General features: G+C 42.8%; 1 protein-coding gene across 4 annotated transcripts in view; it reads left to right on the top strand.

Annotated features, from left to right (window-relative positions):
* GNE (glucosamine (UDP-N-acetyl)-2-epimerase/N-acetylmannosamine kinase) overlaps nt 1-18,092 on the top strand; it is a 36,256-nt gene extending 18,164 nt beyond the window's left edge. For all 4 annotated transcript variants that reach the window (XM_048292551.1, XM_048292552.1, XM_048292554.1 and 1 more), the window contains exons 7-12: nt 8,498-8,708; nt 11,052-11,181; nt 13,001-13,222; nt 14,146-14,328; nt 14,909-15,025; nt 15,727-18,092. In XM_048292551.1, the coding sequence (XP_048148508.1) occupies nt 8,498-8,708; nt 11,052-11,181; nt 13,001-13,222; nt 14,146-14,328; nt 14,909-15,025; nt 15,727-15,962 (1,099 nt within the window). In that variant the 3' untranslated portion in view covers nt 15,963-18,092. The remainder of the gene's footprint in view (nt 1-8,497; nt 8,709-11,051; nt 11,182-13,000; nt 13,223-14,145; nt 14,329-14,908; nt 15,026-15,726) is intronic.
* Nucleotides 18,093-21,549: the final 3,457 nt, after the last annotated feature.

Here is a 21,549-nt window from a genome sequence, read left to right as displayed (position 1 = left end):
GTACATTCATCTTAATTCATTGGAGGGCATGTTAAAGCAGTAGAGTAAAAGGCATTTAGTCCTAAGGTGTTTCCTCATACTTGATTGGAGTGTTTTTAATGCACTGATCTGAGGTTGCAAATGATTTTTTATTTCAGAACCATAATGCAGTGTCTGGTACGCAGTAGTATTTATAGAGCAAAATGTTACTAGTAATGTTTCAATACAAGTAGTCATTTAACATCCAACAGAAGGTAAAGAGGACAAAATTCATGTTAACTTAGATCAGTGTGATTAAGAGAGCTTGTTCTATAGGAGCAGCATGGGGGAGAACATCCTGTCTGCCTACTCTGACTTGTGCCTGAAGGACACTTTTTCATGTGGGTACAAATGACACCAAGAGCCGAAAAATGGACAGGATCAAGGAAGACTATAAAGCCCTGGTGAGGCATGTGAAAAACATCACTGCCCAAGTCATCTCCTCATGTATCCTACCAGTGAGAGAAATTGGGACAGCCAGAGGCAGACACATTGTGCAGATCAGTATCTGGGTTTGTGGCTGGTGCTGTTGAGAAGGTTTTGGATTTTATAACAGTGGGTTGTGTTTTTATGATTGTAGCCTTTATTATGAGGGAATGGGATCCCCCTGGCTAAAAAGGGCAGGAGAATCTTTGGCAGCACGGCAGCCAGTTTGGTGTGATGCACTTTAAACTGGAGGACTTGAGGAGTGGGGTCCAAACGGCAATGAGTGCCATTGCTTCCAGGGCAGTACCAACCAGCGCAGAGACAGATGTTCCTTGGCTGCAGCTCAAGTTGAGGATCTGTCTTGGTTTGACACAATTTAAAGAGGTGGGCACTCTAGAAATGAGTAACCTCCCCCTTGATTCCATCTGATCCCTTTGCACCAATAAGGAACAAGATACAAGTAGATGTAAGTGAAAAAATAACAGTTTATTAACAAACAGAATGCCAGCGGGGGGGGGGGGGGGGGTAGTAAATAACTACTAGATACCAAACTGCTAAATCTCACAACCCCACGGGAACAAAGAGACCCGAAATGCCAGAAATACCCATTCCCGAAGTGGCACCTGCCAGAGGTGGCCATATGGCTGAAGGTCAAAGCGAAGGTGACATCACACCCTTCCCTTCGAAGATGGCACCTCCCAGGTGACCGCATGTTCCCAGGAAGGAAGAGGCAGGATGGTGACATCCCCCACAGGGAAGGCAGGAGCCTGCAGAGCAGTTCTAGAGGCAGATGGAAAGGTGCTGGTTCATGTGGGGTCCGCGTTGCCGCAGCCACTTCCTTCTGCCATTCGCAGGCTCTGCCAGGGCTGCTGGTGTGCTCTGCACCATGGCTGTGGGGTGGGGTGCTGGGGAAGGACCACGCCATTGGCACTGACACAGGGTGTCTGACCCCAGGAACTCACTGGCTTTTTTGCTGCCAGCAGACCTTGGAAAGTTCACTTAGAAACAGTTTAACGGCAAAATGCAGTTTCTAGAATGGCAAACCCAAGACTGCCACAAAAGGGAGAGGCTCTACTCCCACTGTCTTCTCTCCTGGAGCAGCTTGAACTGGGGCGGGGCCTGCCCCACTCTGCGCCAACAGGCAGGCACCTGTAGACTTTGCCCCAAGACTGCCCAAAAACACCAACTAGAGTCCCTCCGAGACAAGGGGGAAAAAAAATGAAAAGAGAACCCAAAAAGGGAAGGGAAAAAAAACCTCTGCCAAAGCAAAGATTAAACAGTCAGCAAAGCAAACCCCATGTGGCAAAAGGCAGGAAACTGCCTGGGCAGGGCAATTTTAAAAATGCCTGTGATCACCCCCGCTTCCCACTCCCCACCCACACAAGGTCCCCAACTGCAGGGTCTTGAAAAGACAGTAACAATTTTTGGGTGCAGATAGGTACAGAATACAATAACATAGGTCACTCCAGGCCAGGATCATAGGGCAAAATATATCAAGGGTTTATATGACTATGGTGTTTATGACTCTCACACCCCTTCAAGCAACCTGGTTGAGCCTTGATCCTCTGTGAAGTGCCTGTATACAAACGCACACAGCAAGTGGTATAAACAAGATAATCTAATAAACTAGAAATCAATGTGAAGTTGCAGAGCCATGCTCTCATTGGAATTACGGAGACATGTCTGGAATGTTGTCATGGATGGCTATATACTTTTTAGAGGGGACAGGTCAGAGAAGCACGGTGGTGGCGTTGCTCTTTGTGTCAGAGAGCAATTGGAATGTATCAAGCTCTACTCAGGGACAGATGAACAAGTTGAGAGTTTATGGCTGAGAATTAAGGAACAGGCTAATATGGGTGACACTGTCTTGGGTGTTTACTACAGGCTACCTGATGAGGAGGAGGAAGTTGATGAGGTTTTCTGTAGGCAACTGGAAATAGCCTCACAGTTACAGGCCCTGATTCTCCTGGGAGACTGATATTGTTAAGAGGAGCAACAGAGCTTGGCACACACAGTTCAAGAAGTTCCTGAACTGCTGCTCAGTGAAGATAACTTTGATGCAGTGGTGGAGGAGCCATTGAGGAAAGGTGCATTCTGGACCTTGTACTACTAAACCAGGAGGCACTGGTTGAAGACATGAAGGTTGGGGACAGCATTGGCTGCAGTGACCATTAGAAACTCAGAATCTTGCATTGGGGAAGCAAAACAGCAAGCAGGACTAGAATGCTAAACTTGCAAAGAGATAACTTTGACCTCTTCAAAGAGCTATATGAAGGAATCTGATGGGTTAGGACTCCAGATGGGGGTGTCCAAAGAGCTGGTCAGTATTCCTCTGACCTCAAGACCAGTGCATCCCTATGATCCAGAAATCAGGCAAAGAGGGCAGGAGACTGAAATGGATGAGATTCTACTAAAACTCAAACAGAAGAAAGAAATTTATGAGATGTGAAAAAAGGGAGAGGCCACATGGGAGGACTATTAGGAACATTGTCAGAGTATGCAGGGATGTGAGAAGGAGGGCCAAAGCCTACTTGGAATGCAGTCTGGCAAGGGATATCAAGGACAAGAAGGGCTTCTACAAGTTCAGCAGCAGCAACAGGAACACATACATGTGGGGCTGCTGCTGAATCATCCAGGTGTCCTTGTGATGGAAGATACAGAGAAGGTGGAATTACTGAATGCCTTCTCTCCTTGGTCTTTACTGCTGAGAAAAGCCCTCAGGAATCCCAGACCTCAGAGGTAAGAGAAAAAGGTTGGAGAATGGAAGACTTCTTTGTAGAGAGTTGGGTTAGAGATCAGTGAGGCAGACTAAACACCCATAAATCTACAGGCCTGATGGGATGCACCCAAGTGTGCTGAGGGAGCTGGCAGGTGCTGCTAAGCCAGTCTCCATTGTCTTTGAAAAATCACAGAGTGGGAGAAATGCCTAATAACTGGAGGAAAGCCAGTGTTACTCAGTACCATCTTCAAAAAGACCAGGAAGGAGGATCTGGGAACCTACCAGCCAGTCAGCCTCACCTCCATCCTTGGAAAGGTGACAGAACAGATCATTCTGGAAGTCATCACCAAGCATGTAGAAAAAAAAGAAGGTCATTGGGAGTAGTCAGCATGGATTCACCAAGGGGAAATCATGCTTGATCAATCTGATAGCCTTCTATGATGGCATGGCAGGATCGGTCGACAAGGGGAGGGAGAGCAGTGGATGTTGTCTGCCTGGACTTCAGCAAGGCTTTTGACTTAACATCCTTGTAGCTCAGGAAATGTGGGTTAGCTGAACGGACAGTGAGCTGGATCAAGAACTTGCTGAATGGCAGAGCTCAGAGGGTTGTGATCAGCAGAGTGGGAGCCGGTTGAAGGCCTGGAGTGGTGGCATTCCCCAGGGATCAATACTGGGTCCAGTCTTACTCAGCTTGTTTATCAACAACTGGGGTGAAGGGATAGAAAGAACCCTAAGCCAGTTTGCAGCTGATACAAAACTGGGGGGAGTGGCTGACACACCTGAAGGCTTTGCTGCCACTCAGAGGGACCTTGATAGGCTGGAGAATTGGGCAGAGGGAAACCTAATGGGGTCCAACAGGGGCAAGTTTAGGGTCCTGCACCTGGGGAGAACAACCCCAGGCACCAGCACAGGCTGGGGACTGACCTGCTGGAAAGCAGCGCTGCGGAGAAGGACCTGGGGGTCCTGGTGGACAACATGCTGTCCATGAGCCAGCAGCGCCCTCGCAGCCAGGAGGGCCAGTGGGATCCTGGGGGGCATCGGGAAGAGTGTGGCCAGCAGGTCAAGGGAGATGATTGTCCCCCATACTCAGCTGTAGTGAGGCCACATCTGGAGTGCTGTGTCCAGGTCTGGGCTGGCTCCACAGTACAAGAAAGACAAGGAGCTACTGGAGAAGGTCCAGTGGAGGCTGCATCATCGATAAATGGCTTAAGGGCTGGTGCCATCACCAGAGTTTTGGGTTCTTTGATCACAGGGCAGCTTTTACGGCACCTGGCCTGCTGGAGTCAGATGAGCTCCATCAGTCTAATAAGGGCAAAAGGATTCTAGCACATGGTTGGCAGGGCCGACTGAGAGGGCTTTAAACTAGGTTTGAAAGGGGAAGGGGATGAAACCAGTCCCTCCAGAGGTGAGAGCAAGGGAGGCAAGCCAGGGTCAGGAGTGAAATTAGCAGGCCTGCTGAAGTGCATGTACACTAATGCACACAGCATGGGCAACAAACAAGAGGAGCTGGAAGCCATGGTACAGCAAAAAAGCTATGACCTTGTTCCGTCACAGAAACATGGTGGGATGACTCACATAATTGGAGCGCTGCAGTGGATGGCTAGAGGCTCTTCAGAAGAGACGGGCGAGGGAGAAGAGGTGGAGGGGTGGCTCTGTGTATTAGGGAGGATCTTGACGCCACGGAAGTTGAGATAAATGACGATATGGTCATGTGCCTATGGGAAAGAATGAGGGGGAAAGCCAACAAGGCCATCATCCTGGTGGGAGTCCGTTACAGACCACCTAACCAGGATGAAGAGGTGGATGAACTATTCTATAAACTGGAAAATGTTTCAAGATCACCAGCCTTTGTTCTTGTGGGAGACTTTAACCTGCCAGATACCTGCTGGGAACTCAACACAGAGGTGGAGAGGCAGTCTAAGAGGTTCTTAGAGTGTATGGAGGACAGCTTTTTGTCTCAGCTGGTGAGCAAGCCTACTATGCTAGACCTGCTGTTTGCAAACAGAGAAGGGTTGGTGGGAGATGTGATGGTTGGGAGCCATTTGGGATACAGTGATCATGAAATAATAGAATTCTCAATAATTGGTGAAGTAAGGAGGGGCGCCAGCAAAACTTCCGGAGGGCAGACTTCGGCCTTTTCAAGAAGCTGAGTTGGAAAGTTAGTTCTGAGTTTGGGAACAGCCCTTAAAAACAAAGGGGTCCAGGAAGGATGGACAAACTTCAAGAAAGTAATCTTGAAGGCACAGGAGCAGCTTGTCCCTATGTGCTGAAAGATGAGCCTTCAGGGAAGACGACCTGGATGGGCAAAGAACTTCTGAAGGAACTAAGGGAGAATAAGAGGATGTATCACCTTTGGAAAGAGGGGCAGGTAACTCAGGAAATGTTTAAGGATGTGGCTAGGTTATGTAGGAAAAAAAAAAATAGGGAGGCAAAAGCCCAGTTAGAACTTAATCTGGCCACTTCTGTGAAGAATAATAAAAAATACTTTTATAAATACAAAAATGGCAAAAGGAGGGGCAAGGATAACCTCCAGCAGATCTCCTTCATTATTAGATGGGGGGTGGAATTTAGTAACTAAAGATGAGGAAAAGGCAGCAGGACTTAACACCTTCTTTGCTTCAATTTTCATCAGTAAGAGTCCTCAGGACAACTTGCCTGAGCTGGTGGATGGGATCAGGGAGCAAAGTAGCCCCCCTGTAATTCAGGAAGAAGCAATTAGACCTGCTGAGCCACTTAGATGCTCAAAAGTGTATGGGACCAGCTGGGATCTATCCTAGGGTGATGAGGGAGATGACAGATGAGCTTGTGAAGCCGCTCTCCATCATTTACCAGCAGTCCTGGCTCACTGGGGAGGTCCCAGATGACTGGAAGCTGGCCAGTGTGACACCCATCTGTAAGAAGGGCCATAAGGAGCACTCAGGAAACTACAGGCCTGTCAGCCTGACCTTGGTGCCCAGCAAGGCTGAGTGCCATCACACAGCATGGCCTTCAGCATGGCTGGGGGATCAGACCCAGCCAGCATGGATGGGTTTAGGAGGGGCAGGTCAGGCTTGACCAACGTGGTCACCTTTTATGACCAGGTGACCCACCTGGTGGACGAGGGAAAGGCTGTGGATATTGTCTCCCTGACCTTCAGCAAGGCCTTTGACACCATCTCACATGGCATTCTCCTGGAAAAGCTGGCAGTCCATGGCCTGGACAGGTGCACCCATCCCTGGGTTAAGAACTGGCTGGGTTGCTGGGCCCGGAGAGTGGAGGTGAATGGTACTGCATCCAGTTGGCAGCCAGTCACCAGCTGTCCCCAGGGATCAGTGTTGGGCCCTGTCCTATTTAATATCTTTATTGATGATCTGGGTGAGGGGATTGAGTCCTCCATCAGTAAATTTGCAGATGACACCAAGCTGGGAGCGAGTGTCAATCTGTTGGAGGGCAGGAGGGCTCTGCAGAAGGACGTGGACAGGCTGGATAGATGGGCTGAATCCAATAATATGATTCACAAGTCTGAGTGCCAGGTGCTAGACTTCGGCCATAACAACCCCCTGCAGCGCTACAGGCTGGGGACAGAGTGGCTGGACAGCAGCCAGGCAAAGGGACCTGGGGTGCTGGTTGGCAGCTGACTGAACATGAGCCAGCAGTGTGCCCAGGTGGCCAAGGCGGCCAATGGCATCCTGGCCTGTATCAGCAATAGTGTGGCCAGCAGGACAAGGGGAGTGATTCTTCCCCTGTACTCAGCACTGGTGAGTGCTGTGTCCTCACCTTGAGTGCTATGTCCAGTTCTGAGCCCCCCAGCTTAGGAAAGATGCTGAGATGCTTGAGTGCACACAGAGAAGGGCAACGAGGCTGGTGAAGGGTCTGGAACATAAGCCCTATGAAGAGCAGCTGAGGAAGCTGGGGTTGTTTAGCCTGGGGAAAAGGAGGCTCAGGGGTGACCTTAGCACTCTCTACAACTCTGAGATTGTAGCCAGGAGGGGGTTGGCCTCCCAGGCGACCAGTGACAGGATGAGAGGACACAGTCTCAAGCTGCACCAGGAGGAGTTTAGGCTAGATATTAGAAAACAATTCTTCACAGAAAGAGTGTTTCAGCATTGGAATGGGGTGCCCAGGGAGGTGGTTGACTCACTGTCCCTGAAGGGGTTTAAAAAACAGACTTTATGAGGCACTCAGCACCATGGTTTAGCTGATAAGGTAATGTTAGGTCACAGGTTTGACTCAATGATCTCAAAGGTCTTTTCCAAACTAGTTCATTCTGTGATTCTGTGGTTTGGGGTCTGGTGCGTCTTGGGAGGGGAGGGAGAGAATGTGGAAGCCAGCCCTGTCTAGACAAGACAAGACACGACTTGAGAGGGAATCTCTTCAATACATACAAATATCTCCAAGGCAGGTGCCCAGAGGATGGTGCCAGACTCTTCTCAGTGGTGCCCAGCAACAGGACAAGCAGTAATAGCCATAAACCAAAACACAAGTGCCACCTCAACATGGCATTGGTAGCGGACCAGAGGCACAGACTGGCCAGGTAGATTGTGGAGTCTCCCTCTCTGGAGACATTAAAATCCCACCTGAATGAGTTCCTGTGTCAGCTGCTCAACATGGCCCTGCCTTGGAAGGAGCGTTGGCCGAGATGATCTCAGGAGGTCACTTCCAACTCAAAGTGTTCTGTGCTTCTGTCAACAATACTTTATAGCTGATTTGACCTCATGATATGTAGAGAGTCCGGAGTGCAAGGTTCCAGAGAAGCTGCAGAATTCTGGCAGGATGCTTTTCCTTATTCCTCAGCCCTAATGAGTATTGACCCTCATTCCTCTAACACGTAAGTTCTTAAAAACTTTGAGAGATAATATTTGTTCAACTAAGGACAAGGATTAAAACAATATTTCTTAAGAATCTAAATAGAGCAATAAAACTGAATTCTTTAATACCAAGTATCTGATGCCATGTATGATATTTTAGAAACAGACATGTTGAAAACGGACATGAATATACAGTTTATTGTTATGTAGTTGGCATCTGTGTGATAAGTACATCTTACTTGGATTTGAAGCACATACATAAACTGTCCATATTTTTATTTCTGCTTTATGGTGTGGGTCCTTTCATTAAACTTAATTTTACAGGGGTTTTGCCATCATTAGTTTCCAGTTTTCTACATTCCAGTTTTGTACTCCAAAATGGAGCTAATGCCAGACTTGAAAGATCTGTGTGTGTTCTCTAAACTACCGTCACTATGTACCATATCTCATGACAGACTTTCATAGCGTGAGCTGCAGTATTGGCACAGTGGCCAGATCATAATATTGTAATGACACTGTTTTACATTAATTCTTTTTTGTATTATAGCTCAAAAATATATGGAGATGGTAATGCTGTTCCAAGGATTTTGAAGTTCCTTAAATCTATTGACCTCAAAGAACCATTGCAAAAGAAATTCTGTTTTCCTCCTGTCAAAGATAATATCTCTCAAGATATTGACCATATTCTAGAGACACAGAGTGCTCTGGCTGTGGATCTAGGTGGAACAAATCTCCGAGTAGCAATTGTCAGTATGAAGGTAAATATTCTGTTGTGCTTCTAGATAATCTGCAAACTTCATTGGGCTTTGTGGATATGGGCTTGTGATGCAAAAGAGCTCCAAAACAAAAGCAGTTTATTGACTTTTGTTGAGGGATAAAGATTTTTCCCCTTATTTGGTGCATCTCTCATACAGTCATGATATAACTTGCTTACTGGATTGCACGTCTAAGACAGATGTTAAACTAGCAATGACCATTTGCTGGTGGCGCAAGGTCGTAGCTGCTGCTTCTCTGTGGGTTGACTACAGACTTTGAAGAATAGAACAACTTTCAGATGTGTTGGTTCTCCTTAAAAGGTGACTGAGTTCAACCTGCAAAATCTTACGTCAAACAAAACACAGAAGGCTCCAAGAGTAGACTTATTACTTCCCCACTGCCTTACACTGCAATACACACACAGGACCATTATGAGCAACAACCAGCATCTAGCAAATCAATTTACTGAATTCTGCAGCATTTCAAAGATGTAAACAAAACTCATGATGAGAAGTCGTTGGCTTTTACTCTCAACAGTATTGGACAATTACTCCTACCATTATACTGCATATTTGCAGATCAGTTCAATAATAGTTACCCAGAAAGCAAAGTGAGAAAGCAGTGCAGAAGCATGAAGGGTTATGTAAAGTGACCTGATACAGTCCAGAATTTTCACATTCATTTAAAAGGAGATGTCTGACAGATCTTCAAGGTCTTAAAGACAGCTTTTAAAAGTGTAGTATTTTTAGAAGTAAAATTGACATCACATTTTTTCCTATGTGTCAACACAGCCTGGAAAAAATGAATTTAAAAAAATTCTGCCCACTCTACAGAGCTCAAGGTGGCATTTATGAAAGTTGAAATGCTAGCAAATCAGAGTGAAAACAATTAGACTTTCATACCAAAATTTACACAACAGATGTAAGCATTTAAAAGCCAGTGGCATGAGATTTGATTTCACAAAGAAGTGAATTTTCAAAAACTCCTTTTAGAAGCTGTTACGTCTTCTGATAATGTTTGCTGCAGCCTCTTCTTCCAAAACAACTTCTCTGATCCCCCCTCCAAACTAAAAGCAAAGAAAGAAACTAAGCATCCAAAATCCACAAACTCTGACTGCTCATGTGATGCTGAGATGCTGGGACCTAATACTCAAAATCATTGTCAGTTTGGAATTTTCCAAGTTCTTTGGCAACAATGACTCGGCCTTGTTGCTTATGGACTGTCTTTGTTAGTCCTCTTCACTCAGTTGCATTAATTGAGTGCAGTTCACTTAGATACCTTGTACAGGGGATGTAACAGGGAGAGTAACACTGTTAGGCAGGATACCTTCTGCAGTGTCCTGGCTTAATCCTGCAGTATAAACACTGAATTAAGATCAATTCCTCAGCATGCATCATGAATATTTTCATTACCACTGCATGAGTCCTATGGCTGAAAATAATCCTCACAGCCCCTCCCCACCCCGTAAAAAAATTCTGTAAAAAGAATTTACAAGGGCATGTAGTGACAAGACAAGGGGGAATGGCTTCAACCTGAAAGAAGGTGGGTTTAGATTAGATACTAGGAAGAAACTCTTAGTGTGAGGGTGGGGAGGCACTGGAACAGGTTGTCCAGAGGAGTTCAGGATGCCGCATCCTTGGAAGTGTTCCAAGGCCTGCTTAGATGGGGCTCTGACCAATTTGGTTCAGTGGAAGGTGTTCCTTCCTTTGAGGTCCCTTCCAACCCAAACTATGTATCACAGTAGATGGTACTCCAGAGATACTGCAAGTGACTCAGAAGTGTAATTGCTTAGAAGAAAAGATATTTCTGAAAGTATAGTAAATTTTGCCTTGAAATTTCTAGCATTTCTCTCTATCTGACTCTCCTTTTTTTGGTGAAATGGCATTGTCTGTGACACCACACAAACCCTTCATGCAGTCAAACTGGAAAGATTTTATTCTTAAAGCACTGTAGTTTTTCTGTCCTTTTTAGCAACTGTTACTCTCTTCTTTTTTTTAACACTTTAGTGTTCAGCTTAAGGGCGTTGCTCTATCATGGTTTATGCCTAACAACAGTTGCAATAGCTCTGGTGATACTTCCTCATATGAGCCATGTGTTCCTTAAAATGTGTATTTAATTTCAGATGGGAGACTGAAGCAGAATGTAATGCCTGATCTTGCAAACTTGTCCCCCAAGGGTTGTCACAAACCTTGCCTGTAGGCCCAAGATCTAAAGCATAGTACCTGTATTTTTTTAAATAGATAAGTTATAGCGCTCTATTTTCAAATTGACATGTAATTTAAATGGAAGAGAAATTTCACCATAACATTCATTTCTCTGGGGCATGTTTTGTTTTTCATTTCTAGGGTGAAATAGTTAAGAAGTACACCCAGCTCAACCCTAAAACCTATGAAGACAGACTAGCATTAATTCTAAAGATGTGTGTAGAGGCTGCATCAGAGGCAGTAAATGTAAACTGCAGAATTTTGGGAGTAGGTAAGTTAACAAATACTAACTTTGTTTTTACATCTGTGTTTTTCAACATGAAATCAAATCACTACTCATTAATTTAAAACACCTTTCTAAAATGGATCTCATGTACTTTAAGTTCTTACACATTCTGAACAAACAAACTTTTTAAAATGGCTGAAAATGAGAAGCTGACCATAAAGACTGAAGTTTGTAACAACCATTAAAACAACCTGTTAAGTTATAGTAAACGATATATAAAATGTGTTTATGTAGTTCTCTGGATTTTGAAGCTCTCTGCTGTCTTGGCATTGTGACTCAGATGCTCAGTGTTTATCAAAACAGCTCTTGAAACAACTGCAGCTGAGTGATGTTTTCTCTGCTGTCTGTAAGCCTTTTTTTAGGGCTATGATCAACTGTGCAGCAGAATTCTCAGATACACCAGGGCAGACTAAAAAGGCTGGAATGTTAGGACTAAATTTGTAGCTAACAGAAACAAAAGCAGCCTTTTTCCTGACTTGCAGTCCACTTGCAGTACCATTCTGTGTTAAATTGTGTGTTTATATCAGACAGGACTTCTTCAGTTAAATGGTGATTGGGAGATTTGCCCTTAAGTATTAGTTATTTATTAAGATGTTGATTAATGTATCCTGGATTTTTAAGAAGGACGTAGAATCTTCATTTTAGCTGAGAAATGTTCCTAAAGAAAAGTAGTTTGTTCCAGATTAAAACTTTTCTGAATTGCACAGTACAAAGAAAAACTAACTTGAACATGCTGTATTCTTTAAAAACAACATTAAGGACACAAAGCCATACAGAGAAATGTAAGTGCTTCAAATCAGATCTTACAGATTTAATGTTCAATTCAGCTGCTTGTCTTAGAGCTTTTATGGCTGCTTTCCATTACAACATTAACCCTGGAACCATCTTTATATGTGACTCAACTACATTAGCTCTGTACAATAAAATGTTCACATTTTATTGTCTAGAGCTAAATACCTCCATAATCGTGACCTACTCTTCAGTGGTCCTGAGAGACTCCACCAACTCTGGAAGCCTCTCCAGCTAAGCAAACTGGTTTGCCTAATAGAGCCTGCTACTGGCCTACTCTGTTCAATAGACAAATCTCTGAATACAGTTTTGATCTTTCACAAAAACAGTGTGTTTTTAAGTAAAAATCACTACTCTAGGTCTAGTGATTATTTTTAGTCATTCTAAATCTTGAGAGTTACAGCAGGCTTCCAGACACTAATAGTGTTCCAGGGTTTGAATCATGTATTTTTGCTGTTACGTCTTTTGCACATCACTAACAAGAAACACAACTATTAAGTGATTTGCTGCAATCTTGCCTGAAGTAGGAACATTAACTCTCTGGTTACTAACCATCTGGTTAGTCTTAAGATACTCGGCACATTGTGATTAGAGCCATGGCATTCTATGAATTATCTTCTTTACTTTGAGGGTGACTGAGCACTGAAACACACTGCCTGGAGAGGTTGTGGAGTCGCCTTCTCTGGAGATACTCAAAGCCCACATGGACAGAATCCTGTGCCACTTGCTGTAGGTGAACCTGCTTTGGCAGAGGGATTGGACTAGATGATCTCCAGAGGTCCCTTTAAACCCAAACTATTCCATGATTCTGTGTTCTCTACATGTCAAAAGTTGCACTGCCAGTAATACTTAAGAAATACTTCAGAAATTTTTACTTTCATGCTCTTCTTCAAAGCCTAGTATTGGGGGGGGCGGGAAGAAATCTTGTCATTAGAAAAAGAAAAATGGATTTTTACTTAAAGTCTATTACACAGATTTAGTTTTCATTTTTCTGTCCTGTATTTCTGGGACTTAGGTATTTCCACAGGTGGACGGGTAAACCCTCGAGAAGGAATTGTGCTTCACTCTACAAAACTCATTCAGGAGTGGAGCTCTGTGGATCTCAGGACCCCTATATCTGATGCTTTGCACCTGCCAGTCTGGGTCGACAATGATGGAAACTGTGCTGCTCTAGCAGAGAGGAAATTTGGTCATGGAAAAGGAATAGAAAATTTTGTAACCCTGATTACTGGTACAGGTGAGTATGTTGTAGTTCAATGAAACCCAAAATCCAGCACCATCACTTAGAGGCTCAGCTATAAACATTACCACTATGCCTGGAAAACCAAAAATACTTTTGCTACCACTATATGTTTGGTTTAGGGTGCTTTTTAATATTCAGGCAAATAAAACCACTTCCATAGTTTAAACTTCTTGATGAAAGAAGTTCTGCTGGTACAGCTATGCCAGCAAGAAAGGAAAATATGAGCAACCTTAGTTGGAATAATTTTGCATTTTTTTAGCTTTATATCTAAATTCTCTTTAAACTTTAGAAATACAAGTCAGATCAGAATATGTATCTAGAAGATAAACAACTGAATATAAGAAAGTATGTTTATTAAATCTGAAATGCAAATGCGGCGTAACTTTTCTCATTTGTAAAGTATATAGTCCTTTAGATGGTGGCAGTAATAACTAGCTGATGAATTTACACCCAGTTTGGGAAGGGGCAGCAGAGGCTTGCACATTTAAGTGTCCTGGCCCTTTAACACACAGGTTTAACTGTCTAAATACAGCATTAGAATTTCTCTGAAGTGCAAAATTTTAAGGCTACTTGGATAGTTTTTTGCATAAAGAGCATGACTCACAAGCTTAAAAGATCTGTCATAGTTCAGTACCATCCATAGGCTTTTAAAAAATAGAAGCATTGTATACCATTTTGAGCCATACATGAATAGGAGGGAGCTATGAGCTTGCATATTAGGTGTGCCAAATAGAGAAGAGTTCTTCAACAACTAGTAATTCTGGGTTTCTAGTGTAGATCATCACTGATGCAAATTATTTTATCTTGTGAATAAACAAATGTCAGTGTCTCGCGTAACCGGGGCCTTTAAAAACTGTTGGGGAGCAGGGGGTGTCTGGTTTTTTTTTCAAACCATAGAAGTCTTAATGTCTTTGCAGGAATTGGAGGTGGAATCGTTCATCAACATGAACTGATCCATGGCAGTTCTTTCTGTGCTGCTGAGCTTGGACACATTGTCGTATCCTTAGATGGACCAGAGTGCCTGTGTGGCAGCCAAGGATGTATAGAAGCATATGCCTCAGGAATAGCATTACAGAGAGAAGCTAAGAAGCTGCATGATGGTATCTATTTACTCTGGTTTTCAAAACACAGTTACTTTGCAATATAGAAGAAATTTTCAAAGAAGGTATTAAGAAAAAATAGATCTGCCGCCTTCTTCTAGGAGGAAACAAGAATGGGTGTACAGGCAGCCTGCATAGTACAGATCTTTTTCAGTGGCAAGGAGCATTTGGAACCACAGGTCTCAGAATTACCAGAAGTACACAGTAGAGCTTGTCTCTTCTTTTTAAATATGATGTAAAGTAATCTGATAGGCACCCTGTGACGTTTGGTTTCACAGTGATTGTCTTTCAGCAAAAGCTTCTCAGTCTTAAATGTTTGAGAGTATTTATATTTTTTTTATTTTTGGGTCCGACAAGACTAGTGAATTACCACACCCTAATTGTTTGATTCTCTGCTTCTGCAACTAGTTTCCTGAATAATATGGATATAATTACTTCGGCTAAACTCAGGGTTGTACATATTGTTCAGGATTCAGCATACAAGTAAAAGAGATGAAAAGATTTTAATTGCTTCTTTTTTTTTTTTTTTCACCCCTGACTTGCCACATTACCGTGTTTTACTCTTGGCTTTCCTTTTCAGATGATCTGCTTTTAGTAGAAGGAATGTCAATGAAGGAGGAGGAGATTGTTAGTGCTGCACACCTTATTCAGGCAGCTAAACTTGGCAATACAAAAGCAGAGAGCATTCTCAGAACAGGTAAGAACATAGCCCAGAGTGTGGAACACATCCATGATTATATTTTTGGGATGCAGAAATGGTAGTGCACTGTAACACTACAAACATCCTGAACATGTTGAGAACCTCTCAATATAGAAATTACTGATGGTAATGAGATTTTTAAATATAAATGTTGGAGAAAATATCAGAAGTGTTAAAAGTGTCTGTTCCAGTAAAAAAAAGAAGATTAAAAGGTTCTGCAAAGATGAATTTATAAAAAAGAAGTAAATTCTCAACATTCCCATATGTGGGGATGCAAGTGAATGGCTAGTCTGAGGTAGCAAAGGCAATTTATGTGTTACTTTACACACGATATTTTACTGGTTTACTAGCTTAAGCACAGTCCTCCCTTATACATAGTTGTTAACATTAAAATGGTAGAGTAATGCTTTCCTATTTTCTCTTTGCTTACAAGCATGATTCACGCGTTGTTTTATCTTTTCACTTCCATAACATGAATAATGCATTATTGTGCAAAAAAAATTGCCTTTTTTTTTTAAACTTTTGAAAGAAAAGTTAATAGCAGACACATATTACCTGAAAACATAAAGTCAAAACTCTGGAACAAAATACTTCACTGACTTTCCAGTGTTATTTGCTGCTAACAGAACTGTTTCAACTACTGATGCCAGAACTGCTTTGAGTATTCTACTCAATTTCTTTTTACTTCATCTTTTCAGCTGGGACTGCATTAGGCCTTGGCATTGTGAACATTCTACACACCGTGAACCCCTCTCTTGTGATCCTTTCTGGAGTTCTAGCTAACCACTATGTTAATGCTGTCAAAGATGTGATAAATCGACAGGCTCTGTCCTCTGTTAAAACTGTGGATGTGGTGGTCTCAAATCTAGCAGATCCTGCTCTCCTTGGAGCTGCTAGCCTGGTACTGGATTATACCACACGTAGAATATACTAGAAGAATTATAGAAGAGTTAGAGGATTGGACTATTCAAATTCCTAATGGGTGGAGGGAATACTTTGCCCCAGCTTCTTCTTTGATGAGAGCAGCTAAGGAATCAGAGTAGTGTTCTGAGTAATTAGTGACTACTTCAGCATTTCCTAATTGAGGTATTATCTTTTTGTATTTTTCCTAAATTTCAGCTGACTTCATTGGAAGTAATGTGCAATTCTGGTTTTTTAAGCACCTCTGTTGGTAAGCCTATACCTTACTTTTTGAGTGTAACTGAATTATTTATGAGCATCTCTTGATGAATGGGGATAATGTGTATGGTGTATAAAATTATAACTAGCACTTGGGGATCCATATCTCATTTCCCACCTGTGTGAAATGAGACGTTTACCAGCTTTTCAGTTCCAGGATTCCACCCACAAAGTAAATATGATGTAATCACCAGTAGCAGGTAGTAATTCCAGTGGGTGGAAACAAGGGCCTCTACAATAAAAAAAGGCTACACCTAGAAATTCCTTTTTGTGAAGGACTTGGTATAGGCAACCAAGTTTATTTATTATATTATCTCTAAAGGGCAGAGTCCCATTTTAGAAGCTTTTGCATATGAAGGAAAAAATCTACAGTCTAGTGAGCTTACAACCTGCAGAGAAGTCCAAACAAGGTGATAAGTACAGCAGTGAGCATCTTTGTCTTCTGGCCATGGCCAATAGTAACATGTTTGCATTTTAGTCTTGGGGGATTTCTCAAGGGACTTAACCTACTACTCTAGGGGAGGGGGAACTGCTTATTCTTTGGTAGCCAGTTAGCTGAAATTCAGCCATGTGGCACATCTGATCATAAAGAATCTACCTTTCACTGCAGGGTGACACGGTGCACCCCCTCAGCCATTCGGGTGGCTGCATGTGCACTGTTCTTGTCCTGCTTTCACCATCAGCTTTTCATCTGACCCTTATCCCCTCACCTTCAGGGCATTCCACGGCCTAGAAGGGGAAGGTATGTCAAATACCAGTGAAGGCTTGCCTAGGGAAGCTGTGGTTTGTATTTCTTAAATGAGTTCTTGATATATAGTCCTGTCTTTATCCAGCTGCTTTTTTAGCATACTTTCAAGATGCTGGAAAAATTGAAAAACCAACCCATCTATCAGCTAATCCAGAAAGATAGCTCTGGAGGAACAGTCGCAAGACTATCCTGTCCTGAACTTAGTGACCTATTTTGACATTTAACTCAACCCTGATATTCTCAGAAGTCCAGTAATGTGTTAGTACAGGGGAATAAAAGGGCTATTTCCACTCTGCTCCAATCAAAATGAAACAATCTTCTGCAATCACTGCCCTCTGCTATACAATGAACTTCTGAATAGCTCTTAGTACACTCAGTAATTCTGTAAAATCCATATATAATCTATACAGATTGTCCTTTACTTCACCCTCTCTTCCACAAGGAATGTTAACTGATAACTCACATCTTCAGAGCAGATTTCAGAACCAACACCAAATCTCCTTCCTGCTGTCTCCAGGAAAAATCATGCAGCCTCTATACCATAGTTTCTCAGACTTGGCAAATACTGGTTCTTAATTGTTTGCCAAGTTGTACTAGGCTTTATGTAATCTAGGAGTTTTAGTTCCTTTTCCTACATGTCTTGGTTTACTGGATGATTGCCATTACCTTCAATACCAGAGCATTAGCTCTATGAGCAAGCAGGTCAAGGAGAAACTGGCATTTCTCTACAGTGATAGCAGCTCAGATCAGGAGCATTAAGGTTCCGACAGTGACGAGGCCTGTCATTTGATCTTTCCATCCTCTAGCATCACAACGAATGCCTGGCTGGCATGCCTGGCTAAAAGTGGGACCAGGCTTTTGCTTTCCAGACCCTCTGAAGCTCTGTATTTTTGGTATCTCAGATTCCAAATGTTTTTCCCTAGCAGCTGAAGGAAGGGTGCAGGCACAGAAAAAACATGACAGACTAAAACACATTTGAAAAGTTTTACACCTTTAACGTCTAGTCATGTTATGAAAATGATTCTTTAAATGCTTTTGAAAATGCTTTTTTCTGTCAACTGGCCAAGAACCTGCTGCATATGTACAAGTGGTTTATAAAATCAGAAAGAATAAAAAATCATATTTAATAGCATAATAGTCATTTTGTTTGTTTCTCCTTATTTCCCTGTTCAGAAGTGTCCTTTGAACTTCAGGTACTTAAATGTGGACCAGAGATTTTATGGACATTAGCACCCAATTGTATCCAGCCCCAAAAGGAGCAAGTACCAGATGTTCACAGAGTATCTGCAGTAATGTGCTTACTTGATGCTGGCCCAATGTCCTTTAGAGCAGTCCATAATATGAAGATCATGGACTCCAGTGAGGACAAATCAACCTTTATATCCAATACTGGGAAAAACGTGTAGGAATGAAACCCCTTCCCACAGCTGTTATCAGTACTTCAGAGCCTAAATCAGCAGGGCATTCTCATTACCTGCATTGGCAGCACCTGCTTGTATTGCCTCTTGCATACTGGTTGGTTTTGCAGTGTCCGTGGTAAGTGCATGTGGTGTCCTAACTGCGGAAGCCTTACCAGCAATGCAACTGTCCAGCCCTCCAAGCAGAACTGCATGACATCAACAGCTTGGGCAGGACAAGTCCCCTCATGAACTTGGATGTTTATAATCAGCATTACATAAGCAAGTCGCAGCAGTAGAGTGCCAAAAGGTTGGGAAGCAAACTAAAATTGGAGTTCTTAGTTCTGTAACTTTTCATTCATGTAACCAGTATAATGCCCTACAAGTTCCTGTACCATGATGTTTCTTGCAGCTGGTGGAAAAAGAATGCTTTGTCCACAACAGTTCTGCATTACCGTAGAAACCCAAAGAGCCAGGACTTGGGATCATGAGGAGACCAGTTGAGTTTCAATAGCTATCTTTTTAAACATCAGTGCTGATGCTTTGCACACCACATAGCTAATCCATACAGAATCAAGGTTTAGAATTTCTTTTTGGTTTCCTGACCAGCAAGTTTAATTATTAAGTATTTTGAACCTTTGATCTGCCATCCAAACACTTGGAAATAACAAATTCATTCATTTTCTGATGGTCTTGAGGTACTGTCCCTCCTCCACTTAATTGTAACAAAATTTGTCAAAAACTTGCATGTATTACCAATGGAGGCAATGGCAATTTTGTATTACAAAAACACAACAGAGAGTAAGGTGCAGACAGGATTTATACTCGCATTCAGTGAAATCTGATCACCATGTCCTGCATTAGTAAGTATAAAACACCTGGGCTGTACACCCCTTGCATCATTCCAGATAATTATGTTTGGATTAGAACTAGTGCCACAGCACAAGGTTCTGCAGAGGAACAAGCTTGCCTGCATGACAAGTACTACTGGAGGAATCCTCTTGGCAAAGACTATAGACAACCATGTTGTCCTGAACTGTATTTCATGTTGTACTGAAATACAAGTCAGTAATCTGTATGTTACCCTCTTAACTGGCTGCTCAGAAAAAAAAAAAATCAGCAAGAAACAGCTAAGCCACACCATGTTGTTTTATGGCTGCTTAAAACTTACCCATGTTCCACAGGCTGAGGATGAATGCACAGCGCTGTTGTTTTCAGGCTCCCTGATTTCCAGTAAACCCATGACCTCTCCATCCCCATTCCTCTTTACAAATGCTTATTGTAATTTCAGACTGCCTGGCTGCTGGCTGCCACCTGATCAGAAGCTAAACAAAGCAAGTTCTATACCAGGATGTATTCAGCAAGTCCGCAGCTTCTCTCTCAATACTGCATGAGGTCTTCATGCACATGCAGCTGGGATTATGTTTGAAGGATAGGAAGTGTCCAGGTTTTTTTCCAGATTCCACTGACTAGTGCTATGGAGATAAGCAGTAGAAGTGGGAAGTTAAAGCCAGTAAACAGGATTGAACATGCACAGCTAAGGCCAGAGGTAGCACAAAATTGTCACATGAAGTCACAAAACCAAGTGACAGATGCTGACCTCTGAAGAAAACAAATGTTTAGAAACACAGACAAGGGCATTGATTTTCCCAAATAAACCTGCGTATTCTTTTGCTGTGTCACAAGGTCTAAGTATCTAAAATAGATCTCAGACACAGAAAACGTCCTGACTCCAGGAGTGCTGGGTTTGGTTCTGAGCTCCCCAGTACACAAGAGACATAAGCACACCAGAGTTCAACAAAGCCACAAAGATTATAAAGCAATTACAGCATTTCTCTTGTGAGGAAAGGCTGACAGCTGGGACTGTTCAACCTGGAAACAAGAAGGCTCGGGGGAATCTTATCAATGTATGTAAGTACCTGAAGCGAGAGTGCAAAGAAGACAAAGTCAGGCTCTTTTCATTTGTGCTATGACAGGAAACACTGAGCACAGACTGAAACACAGGAAGCTCCATCTGAACAGTAGGAAACACTTCTTTACTGTACAGGTATCAAAGCACTGGCAGAGGTTGCCCAGAGAGGTGGTGGAATTTCACTTCTTGGAGGTCTTTAGAAGCTGTCTGGACATGGTCGCGGGCAACAGGCTCTAGGTGGTTCTGCTTGAGCAGAGGGGTTGAACCAGATGACCTCCAGAGGTCCCTTCCAACCATAGCCAGTCTATGATTTCGTGACAGCACTGATAAAGGAGACAGTGAGCTAGCATACTTGAATATAAAATTAAGGCAGAAGACGTAATCTGCAAAATCTCTGCATCAGAGGTAGCAGAGGTAATCAGAAACCACAGAGCTGCATTTTTAAGTGTTCCAGCAAGATGAAATACGTAAAAAACCTGCAAACACATTCTTAGATTCTACAAACACAGCATATAAAATACTGCTTTAACTTCTGTAACATTGCTTTGGCCTTGAATTTGAGTCTTTGCCCATTTTCTTGGATTTCAGCTCTAAACCACATCCATAGCAAGATAAAATATTCTGTAAGGTGATCAATAAATACCATAATTCAGTGTGCATGAACCCCTCTAACCTGTTGATCTTTCAAATTCTCCTAAATTCATATGAATACTTTAAGGACTGTATATTTAACGTAGTGGACTTTAAATTATCAGCTCATTTTGAAAGCCTTTGTTTTTAGAGCTTTTGAGTGAGCAGCGAAAAGGAAATTTTCAGTAAAGGTGAATGCATAACTGGTCAAGGCTAGCAACAAGTATCAGTATTCTGTGGACTTGCTCTGTGCTTCAGTCCTGTTGGACTCACCTGCCATATCCTTGTGCAGTTCAGAAGGTATCTTCTTGCATTAATCTTCCATGGAATCAAGCTTCCAGACCTTTAATCTACTATCATTGTCATCACCACCCATCAGTAGCGTGCGAACACACTTGCAAACATGAGAGTTGCTCCCATCACTACAGACAACACTAAGGTACAGTTTTAACTACTGCAGCCCAACTGGAAACCATTTATTCACTATCTTACCCACCAAGGGGACATAGCTGCTAATAAGACAGCTGCTGTGCAGCAACATCCTGAGCCTTAGTACATTTTAGTCTGCATGTGCAACCCTTTTCTAACTGCCTGGACTAACCTTCCAGCTTGTGCATAAAAGGTATTAAAGCAATTATGCGACACACCAATTAAG

The sequence above is a fragment of the Corvus hawaiiensis genome, chromosome Z, assembly GCF_020740725.1.
Source record: "Corvus hawaiiensis isolate bCorHaw1 chromosome Z, bCorHaw1.pri.cur, whole genome shotgun sequence".
In the NCBI taxonomy this organism is placed as follows: Eukaryota; Metazoa; Chordata; class Aves; order Passeriformes; family Corvidae; genus Corvus; species Corvus hawaiiensis.
Note: the sequence above shows the minus strand (reverse complement) of the source record. Positions and strands in the feature narration are given on the sequence as shown.